Raw genomic sequence first — 10,989 nt, 5'->3', positions numbered from 1 at the left:
TGTGGGCCACATCTAGAATGCCATAGTGAGCTGAATTGGATATGACCCTGTTATAAAATACAAAATTACATTTTAAGTGCCATAAAAGACACACCTCAGGATTTGTACACCCTTTACATCTTCATTTCATTTCCATTGTCTCTTTACTTCTATCTTTTACAAACACTCAGCAGCCAACACAATCCAGAACTAAAATACAGTATAATAAAATACAATTCTTGCCATCCCTTTGTTGAACATTAAAGGGAGTCAACTCTACAGTCATTTCTGTGGCTGCAGTCTGTGTGATGCCATCCATCCCTGACTTTGCATACCATTTGTTCATTTGTGCACCACCTTGTGCATACCATTTAGAATGAATATGATGCAGTCATGTCAACGTGGAGCAGAATCTCAGAGATAAAGTTTGTGAAACTTTGTATATTGTATTGGAGAGGGGTTCTGCTAGATGTCTCTGCCTCTTCAAGCAAGTTTTTCCTCTCCGCTATTGCCTAGTGCCGCTCATGATGAAAAAGAGTATTGTCTAAACCTGCTATAACCTCTGTTGTGATTTGGCGCTATATAAATAAAACTGACTTGACTTTATACATTTAAATAATTCAATACAGTAACCTAATCCTTGCTTCCACACTAATCTGTGACACAAAGGATACATTTACTCATAAATTATATATTTTTATCTCCATTAGGGCAGCTGTGTGCACATGCTGGTAGGTATCAATTTTAAACTTTGCATTGCTGTACAGTATGCTGCCCTTTGGACTATCACTGTAGGTGTGTTGACCCTTTAAGAGCGATTTTTTTCCTTTTCTAATTTATCTCCACTCATGATCCCATCCCCTGCAGACCGCCTACAGATACACATGTGGTTTACTTTCTGCTGACATACTTTTGTTGTTGCAGCTGAATTGTAAAGAACTGCACATTTACATACCAATGGATTCTGTACTGGAAGGACTTTGAGGTATATGTCGAACATGAGCCCTAGTAACCTTCCCTGTGCCCAAACTGGCTGATTTGATTTTGAAAATGAAAATAATAGTTTCCAAAGTATTTAGTGCTGAACAGTATCAGAAATACATGAAAATGCATACTTGCTGTTGCATACTTGCATTAAGTGTAAAAGGGATCAAAAATTCCATAAGATGCTGTTTCATCATATTGTCATTTTATTACAAAGCATTTGCCCAAACAACTCTATAATCACCCCTCCCCCACAAAAAGAAAAAAAATAATAGATAGATAGTTCCATGGTGGTAGAGGTTAAATCATTGTCATTTCTGTAAATGATCTTCCAATTGTAGGAGACCAATATAAGAGCCTAGAAACAGATGATGCTTGGGAAAATCTCAAATATTCCTCTCAGAACAAACATCTTTAATCCAGTAACTATAGAGGACAAGAGTCTCAAGTTTCCTAGTTTACATAATTGTTACATAATAAACCAAATGCCACATTTCAGTCCATTTCAGACATAAGACACTGGGTGATATTAACATTTTAGATCAGAGCTGTTCAAATTATATACAGTATTTTACAAACACTTTCAAATAGACTCAGAATAGCTTAAGACTGTTTGATATTTTAGGCCATTCAGAATACAGGAAAGATAAAAAAAAAGAACTACTACGATCAAACTACAACTGAAAAGTAATATTTTCTGTGAAATGACAAAGTTTCATACTGGTTAATAATGTGAACTGCTGTTACAATTATCTTTTCAAAAAGCAAAAGTCCAGCTTAAGCTTGTGTTTCATCTGATATGTTGAGCCCTTTAAACTGCACTGTAATAAGGATAAGCAACTGTGTCACTGACTGTGTCACTGACTGTGTCTTGACGACTGGGTTAATCTGGTCATATGAGGATGGTAACTGAAGACTGCTAATAACAGAAGGTCAGGAATCCATGTGGAGGACTGAATGCCTGCTGTGAGTAAAAGGCCCTGGAACTAAATTTTGGCTCTGCCCAGGAGGCGATACTGACTGCAAGTTTCAGGTACTTTCAAATATAGGTGGCAGCATTGAGACAAACACAATAACCACCACAAAGCTTTATGTATAAAGAGAAAAACTGCAGAAAATGCTCATTGGACATACCAGCACTGCACAATCTTAATCCAGTGCAATGTAGTTTAACATGTAGCCACTGCCACAGGCACTGCTTTTGCTTCCACCGTTGAAACTAAATTTGTGCTTTGCTAAGAGATGATATGAAATTCAAGGTATGGGCACTATTACTGCATGGAGCTGGACAACCAAAAAGAGGAGAACTGGTGAGATTTGTCCAACCTCACTAGCTTGCTTGTGATGGCCAAGAAGTGTCATGGATTCTTCACCAGAAATAAACATCTTCACATAAACAAGAAAGAATACCAGTAACTGTATTAGTGCCACCCAGGGGTGTTGCTTAGCATAAAGCTCTACAGTGGCACAGGCTCCCCACCTCAGATTCAACACTCTTGCTACATGTTTGAGTAGAAATACATCTATTCTCTTCCTGTCAGTATTCTGTAATTTTCTGAATTAATACAATGATAAATATTTGTAGTTGTTAAAAAATTAAGTATTAATGGCATTTATACTGGGGTATATCCCCCAGTAAAAGGGGTCTGGCAATGCCTATGGTGCCACCTGCCTGTCCCACCACCTCTTACTTCCTTTGCTTTTGCCATTTAAAGGTGTGTATCTGAAATGTCCTGGTTTGTTAAATACGGTGGAGATATAAAGGTCCAGTACCAAACCTTCACAGGGCTCTTAAAGAGAAGCCCCAGGTTATGGTATAAGTTCTTTGAAAAAAAGATGAAATGGGTCTCTCTTTTGCCTTTTTGATGATATATATCGGAGACATCCCAGTTTGTAAAATGCCGTCGAAACAAAAGGAAGACCTGTACAGGGTTCTAAAAAGTTCAGGTTTTGTAGAGACCCAGGTTCTGGTTCCTGCAGTGGGAGGGACTATACTGGGCTGATCCACACACTGGTTGGAATTCTTTGCTATCACCCCCATCCTGCACACTCTGTCTACTTCCACACAGAATAATGTATTAAATAACACTCCATTCATGCATAACAATAAAGTTATTCAGTATATCAACACAGAGAAATCATCAACACAAAGAAAAAAATATTTAACTTATTTTCAATATAATGTCATAAGAAAAATATAGATATAAGGAAACTGAAATAAGCATTTTTCATACATTTCTGACTATTTATACGTGAAACAACAAACCAAATAATTTCAGTGTTGAGTGTCAGAGCCTGTAGCAGGAGACAGCAGGCACAGTGAGATGATCACTTAAATTGCTCTGCAGATTGTTTTATTAAAGGGTAGCTACAGTAAAATTTATATTTTTTAAATGCTTTGAATTGCTAAGGAGTGAGGGAGCAACAGTGGGGGTGTGGTCTTGTGACTCCTGAGGGAGACAGCAAGGTACAGCTAGTGTCAGACTGTGCGAGTGTAGTAGAGCTGAAGGATATTTGGGAGAGTTTCTGTAGTTGGGCTAGCAGCTCAGCTACGAGGGAAGCCTGTGTCTTTTTTGCTGTTTGTTGTGGTTAACATTACTTTTTTAATAGTCCTCAACATGTAATTAAGGTCTAAATAGAGCACAGTTATCGTAGGTCCATGTGTTGTATTTTCTGACACTGCAGAGAAGTAAATCTTGTTCATGTATAATGTCATTTTTACACCACTGTTTATCAGGAGCTACTGTATGTGTGAAAGACTCAAATTGGAGCTATAGTCTGCGGTTAATACTTGCAGGTGACACATGAAACAGACCTCAGTTTTGCCTGTTTTCTTACAGTTAGCTAACTTTGAGCTGAAAAAGCAGTTTTCACACTCGGTGTGTTTTATTGGATATAATCACCTGTTTAACATCATATAACAACAAGATTTACTGTGGTCATATGTGAAGGACAAACCAAATCATTTGTTGTGGAGTTCCCCTTTAAGAACATGGTCACACAGAATTTGTAATTTGTGTAGGTTAGACCTGGATCTGCTCAGTCCAGCAGCATTCAGTGTCATGTGAATCATCAAGACACATATGAAATATGTTCAGTACACCGAAAAGTACTATTTTACGGGAGAAGATGATGCAGGTCAGAAGAGCTACTGTGGATTTGGTAATGACCACTGAGCAGTATGTATATGTATATGATATTTATGAGTTATTGATTAACTGAAAAAGAAAATCAAAAATGGACTATAGTTACAATGGGAGGGGGCTCAAGTTGGCACCACTTGTAACTTTCCCCACTGTGGGACTAATAAAGGATTATCTTATCTTATCTTATCTTATCTTAGTCATCAGTTTGCAGGCCTTTGAAATGCACTGTATGAAAATAGTTAAATGGCACTTAAATGGTACCTTTGGTTAAGTTAAATATCAATTCAACACTGACTGACTACATCTGATGTCATTAGTGTGTGCAAACATCAACATTGTCAGCAGTTTTGTGGTACTCTTCCTCACCAAACAAACATGAACAAACATCTAATCTTTGATACAATTGCTAATAATCAATTAGCCATTTTCTAATACCGTTGTTACAAAAATAAAGATTTGATTGGTATTGAATGTTATACATAAACATCATAAAGGCTTCGGTAAGCTTGAAACGAAGTGCTCTGATCAGCATCTGAAACCACTTTTCCGACACTGCAATTGGGTAGGACTGTCAATCCAACAAGCACACCTACTTTTATGCAGCGGATATTCAGGTGTGCAGAGGTATGAGAAGAAGGCAGGTCACTTTATGTGTGCACAACCAAGTTCAACATCACAAATGCTTTGCTACCATCTGAATGTGTGTGTTATCGCCATTTGTATGATTTGTTGCATTTACATGACAAGATATGCAAAAGGCTCAGAGATACTGAACCCCAAAATACTGAACCCCAAATCACTCCTAATGTGTGTGCATCAGTGTATGAATGCGTTAGAGAGCACTTACATGTATAGAATAAGTGCTGTATGAATGTGTGTGTGAATGGGTGAATGTGACATGTAGTGTGAAGCGCTTTGTGAAAACCACAGAAGAGATTTTTTTTTTGTTCAAAGCATACCTTCAGTAAACCTTACTTACCCAGACTTATGGAATGATCTATGAAGACTTAACTGCAGTTTCAAAATAAAAGCTGTATCTCCAATCCAACCTCCAAACTTCTATATACCCACTTTGTTCAGAAAGATCATGATACATAATTACATTGATAATGTTGAAGTATAACAGCAAGAAACAAGTGACAGTATTATGTGGATATAAAGTGTGCCTGTTTATGGAATATCCAGTGCTGTAGCTGTTGACTGGAGGTGAGACTTGACCTCTGTACTGAGTCTGTATCGTCATTCACTGTCCAGCTCTTTGAGCTCTGACGATGGACTCTCTCTGGCTGGCAGGAGGTCGTAGTGACAGGGGATGTGGCTGTTTTTTGGTAGATCGTATGGATCCTGACCAAACTGAAAGTGGCTGTTGCTTTCTCCAGGGGCCAAGATGGTGCTGACAGTTGGCTCTGAAATCAAAAACAGGTGAGTCTGCAGTTGCAGAGGTGAAGTAAATAAAGTGACCAGTACATCCAGTACTAGCCTAGCTTAGCATGAGGACTGCAAGCAAGGGAAAACTGCTAGCTAAGCTGTCATAAGTGAGGCCTCTGAGAGTTTCTTCATTGAGACAAAAAACCAAGCAGTAAACACATCAAACAGTTTCCTGTTGACACATTGAGCAGACACAGAGGAAAAAGCTCCCTGCTGCAGTTGACAACAAGGTGCAGAAGATCTGAATCTGTGTGCCAGAAAACAACCAGTTAAAAGAATCAAAATGTTTTGGTGATAAATCTCTCACAGGATCAGCCAAGAACAAAAATTTTGTTAATTTATCTAAAAAAATGTTCTCAGTTGAAAGTCCATGAAAGTTGCAGTATTTATCAATATTATAATGTAACATTACCTATGTTGTGATATCAGATTTTATTGCCTACCCCTGATTAGATATAACACTGCATGTAATGTAAATGAACCATACCTCCTTATAAAGCACTCAGCACTCATGACAAGGGAAAACATGTAAACTAAAGTTCCTCACCGACTTCATAGACATTTGGGTTATTGATGGGGCTGCTGCTGCTGATCTCAGCATATGGTGAATCCCGTCTGGCTGGTGACTTCATTTCCACATAGCCGCACTCTGTGCTTTTGGCTATAAGTAGGGGAGGGTCTTTTATTGTGGCATATGGGTTCTCAGAGCTGTTGAGGGAACAGGAACTGGCATGATAGGGAGTCCCCTTCACCAGATCTGGATGACATGGACAGGAGTCAGTGAGAAGTGAATACCAGCATTAGACGGTTACTGTTTAGCCTATATTTGTATTCTTCCAGAGCCTACCTCGTAATGATTTACCCATGTATCTCCTATCAATTCCATATGCTCCTGGTAGAAGAAAATGGAAATGGGATGGGTCAGTGAATGGTGGAAACAAAAATGACATTAGCTACAATAAAGAAAAGTCAACCATCCACACCAATTAAGATGCAAAATACAACAAATTTAGTATGAAGCTGTCAGATAACCACATACCTCCACCCAGAGGCAGTGGGACTGTGTGACAGCAGCAGCACCTCAAAGTGTCACACTTCACCACCATTGTGTGTTTGTGACACCCCAGTGCTCTGCACCAACCTCATAAAATCCAACATGGACTCCAACATGGACAACACTCTGTTGCAAAGTCACTCCCTCATCACTACTCTAAGGCTAAATCCACATTGCTGAAGCTGTCAAAATCCTATTTTTTTGCCACAACATGACTCCGATCAGATTTTTCATCGAAGTGTGAGCGAAGCAAAACAAGTATTTTATATCAGATAGACAGCCACTTGCTAATGTGGTCCCAGATCTAATTCATGTCTGGTTTCTGGCTGCGGGTCCAGTGTCAAAACGGTCAGATCAGAGTTCATGTGGCTTCTGCCTGTCGTCATCACTCACTGTTTGCACATCATAGCCTGGTAATAATAAACATGAAGGAGAGTAATAACAGTGACAGGGAGATATGGAGTTGAAGAAGTTTCAAATTTGACATCCATCTGTAATGTCTGCTGACCTCCACAACAAATAATCCTGGGCATGTATGCTAGTACAGCTAAGTACTGGTACTAAGTACAGATTCTGCTACCTAATTGCAGGTCCCTCTTGGCTACTGTGCTGTACAGCCATAGGACTGAGTTTTGAATCTAAATCTTACATACCACCAATATTTATTACATGGAACAGGTTCAGTGGAGATGAGATATAAACCTACTCACTGGAATCCTCTCAACATTATAAAATAATTTTCTATAGTGGGACAGAGACTCACTATCAAGCCAACAACTTGCAGCATTACTATTGATATGTTTGAGTACACTGTAATGTGTTCCATGACTCACCCAGTTCATTGAAGCAGTCCCCTTGTTTCCAGTCTGCAGGCAGTGTGCCAGTGTGATCAGTTAGAGAAGCCCCTTTTCTCTGATCCACATTCTTCAAGTTCACAAACAGCTGGTTGTTCTTGGCCTAAAAATTATAAAAATATAATTGTAAAAGTTAAAGGCACAAACATCCATTGTTAGAATATTAATTAACAGGCACATATATACTGAAATGTCCTCCTCCATACCTTTCCATATGGACCAGTGTTAACATGGGGGCTGATGCACTGGGTCAGAGTATGGTAGCTGGGGTTGGAGAAGTAGTTGCTGGGGTGAGCCTCACATGTTGGTGGGTGAGCATCTACAGAATAACAAGGTGACAGGATGCATTGATCACTGATGTACAGTACTTTATCAGTGTTTTCAGAGCATGAGACACAGAAGCACCACCTGTGATGTCATGCAAATCAAGAGTCAAGCAGATCACACTATTAAACAAAATGTGTATGGTACATAAAAAAATATATTTTTTGGTCTGCTTCTTCCCTTGGCTTTGACAGACACGGGGCAGCTATGGATCAGGTTGGTGGTTCAATCCCTGGCTCCTCCAGTCCGCATGGCAAGATACTGAACAACCCCCCCCCACCAAGTTCAACATCACAAATGCTTTGCTACCATCTGAATGTGTGTGTTATCGCCATTTCATTTGTATGATTTGTTCCATTTACATGACAAGATATGCAAAATGCTCAGAGATACTGAACCCCAAGACACTGAACCCCAAATCACCCCCGATGTGTGTGCATCAGTGTATGAATGAGTTAGAGGGCACTTACACGTACATGTATAGAATGAGTGCTGTATGAATGTGTGCGAATGGGTGAATGTGACATGTAGTGTGAAGTGCTTTGTGATAACCACAGAAGAGATTTACTCTGTGCTTGTCATTCAAACAGTGTAGGCCAGACTTTGGTACCTTTTTATTTCCTTGATGATGGCAGTAGTCACAGAATGAATTCTTATTCACCATCTTACTTTTGTACACTTACATGTCCTTATTTACAATATTTACCCCCCTCCTATGCAACCAAAACAAGAGAGACAAGTGCTCAAAGCTTGTAGAGGCTTATCTAAGAAGACTGAAGCTGCAACTGCTGCCAAAAAGGCTTCTACACAGTGCTGGAATTAATGCTCTGAATACTTAAGTAAGTGAGAGAATGAGAGACATCAGTCTTTGACTTTTAATAAATTAGCAACAAATTCTAAAAACATGTTTTCACTTTGAGTTACTGAGAGTAGACTGATAAGACCAAAAAGTAGCATTCATTGAATTATAATGGATTCCATTTAAAACAAGTTAGTCACATTAGGAATGAGCTGCCTAACAGCCCAACTGCCGGGACAGTACATCACTGTGCTGGTTGCAATTTAAAGCACATCAAACTGTAATATACCTGTGATGGTGTAATCAGCAGTGACCCTCATAGCAGGGGTGTAGGTCACAGCTGGCATGGGGGGTTCTTTGCCCTTCTGTTTCTTCCTGTAGATGATGAAGAGGAGCAGGAGGAAGAGCACCAGCAGCACCAGGACAATGATTCCTGCGATGGCTCCAATCTGGTAGGTGTCCACCTGCATAGCTGCACTGGTCAAACTGTTGAGGCTGCCTACCACCACACCAGCTGCACACAGCAGGAGGAGGAATTACAGGAGGAGAGTCAGAGGTTTTAGAGTCTATGTGAACATTTAGTCCATTGACTGCCAAACCAATCTGATTACAGATCAGATTGAACTGAACGTTTTATTTATTAAAACTGATTGATTCCATTTGTATCACAAGTCCTCACCTTGGTCACAGCGAGCTCCCTTCCAGCCTGGGTTGCAGTAACATGTACCAGTCATATGATCACAGGTGGAGTTATTGAGACAGTCACAGACCTGACGGCAACCGTAACCGTACGACCCAGGAGGACACTCTGGAAATAAAAATCAAAAAACAGGTGAACAGGTAATCATTTAAATCAACAATATGGAATTACCTCAAACCCAGAGTATCTGTATCAGGGTGCTGGTTGAAGTTGAAGTACTGGGAGAAACAAGAGTTACAAAGAAAGGAATTATGATGACACTTCGGTGACTGATAGAACTGGAGAGACTCCTGAAGTGTATGCACTGAATGGACTTGAAGTCAGTGACACTTGTAAGCACAGTAAGAAATAATGAAAGGGAAAAAGAAAGACTGGTGACCTGTATAGAAAAAAGACAGGATATAAGACTGTGTAACATACTTTGTTCACAGTGGCGTCCCATGAAGCCAGTGCGACAGGTGCACTGTCCGGAGATGTGGTCACAGTCGGCTCCATTCCTGCACTGGCAGGTCTGAGAACAGTCCTTCCCATAGAAACCTAAAGGACAGCCTGCAAGAAAGTCATCATACATCACAGTTGTTCTCTGGCAGATAGGAAAAAACTGCAGAGGGTCATCAACACACCCTGGAAAATCATCACATGCTCTCTACCATCCCTGGAGGACATTGCCACTACGAGGTGTCTCAGCAGGGCAAATAAGATCACAAATGACCCCTCCCACCCTGGATAAACAGACTGACTAAAAGTCAGCGTGTGTGTGTGTGTACGTGTGACTGACGTTGTGTGCAGTAGAGGCCGGTCCATCCTGGGGTGCACTTGCATTCTCCATCATAAGCACTGCAGTAGGCTCCATTGTGACAGTTACATGTGTGGATGCAGTTGGGTCCCCACTGACCAGGAGGACATGCTGCAACACAGAGACAACCACATGTCAGTCATACCAGTTCACAGCTAAATATCCTCCCTGTCTTTTCCTTTCACTTCAGAATACTCAGTTTCACAAAGACACAAGTATATTACAGGACAGTAACAGTATCAGAACCACCATATAAATGATGTAGAATGTTACTGAGTGAACACACGCTGGGAGCAGTCGCTGCCGATCCACCCTGGGTAACATTGACAGGAGCCATCGATGGGGTTACAGGTACCATTGTTGGTGCAGCTGCAGCTCCACACACAGTTCTTTCCAAAGCGACTGCTGGGACACACTGTGCACAAGACACCTGAGTGTTAATCATTTCTGTCCCTCTGAAACATATTTTAGCTGGGAATAGTCCCACTGGATCACTGTCATCTCAGATATCATCCAAGAATTTATTGGACTCAGCTGCTGATTAGGCTCAATGTGACTGTTCTTATCATACACAAATGGTCAATATTATTATCATGTGTAAAGCTACTGAACTTTGTTTGTATTTGTTTGTGTGTTACATCATATGACCAAATGTTCTGATTGGTTCAAACATACAACCTACATACAATCATACCATATAATGCCCATCTCCATCAAGGGGATGTTCATGCTGGCAGATGTCTTCAGGCACAGATGCTTCTTGAACAGCTTTGATCTTATGTTAGGGAAGTTCTGAGAAAGTGTCATAACCTGAAGAACTTTCTTGGAACAGCATTTCTAGGGCTAATACCCACAGGAAGCTGTGACCAGTATCAGCCTTTATCCACTTCAGCTGAACCCTGAGGCCTTTGTAGCACAGTAGGAA

At 40.3% G+C, this 10,989-nt stretch overlaps 1 protein-coding gene across 1 annotated transcript in view; it reads right to left on the bottom strand.

Annotated features, from left to right (window-relative positions):
* Positions 1-1,146: 1,146 nt before the first annotated feature.
* The window catches only part of megf10 (multiple EGF-like-domains 10), a 61,525-nt gene continuing 51,682 nt past the window's right edge, over positions 1,147-10,989 (bottom strand). Inside the window, exons 16-25 of the mRNA XM_018673603.2 lie at positions 10,351-10,479; positions 10,047-10,175; positions 9,689-9,817; positions 9,248-9,376; positions 8,858-9,082; positions 7,652-7,764; positions 7,425-7,548; positions 6,385-6,429; positions 6,085-6,294; positions 1,147-5,515 (exon numbers count right to left, since the gene is read on the bottom strand). Coding sequence (XP_018529119.1) covers positions 5,349-5,515; positions 6,085-6,294; positions 6,385-6,429; positions 7,425-7,548; positions 7,652-7,764; positions 8,858-9,082; positions 9,248-9,376; positions 9,689-9,817; positions 10,047-10,175; positions 10,351-10,479 — 1,400 coding nt within the window. The 3' untranslated portion in view covers positions 1,147-5,348. The remainder of the gene's footprint in view (positions 5,516-6,084; positions 6,295-6,384; positions 6,430-7,424; positions 7,549-7,651; positions 7,765-8,857; positions 9,083-9,247; positions 9,377-9,688; positions 9,818-10,046; positions 10,176-10,350; positions 10,480-10,989) is intronic.

Source organism: Lates calcarifer, linkage group LG9 (genome assembly GCF_001640805.2).
Source record: "Lates calcarifer isolate ASB-BC8 linkage group LG9, TLL_Latcal_v3, whole genome shotgun sequence".
NCBI lineage: Eukaryota > Metazoa > Chordata > Actinopteri > Centropomidae > Lates > Lates calcarifer.
The sequence above is the reverse complement of the archived record's forward strand: the minus strand, read 5'-3'. Positions and strand labels throughout refer to the sequence as shown.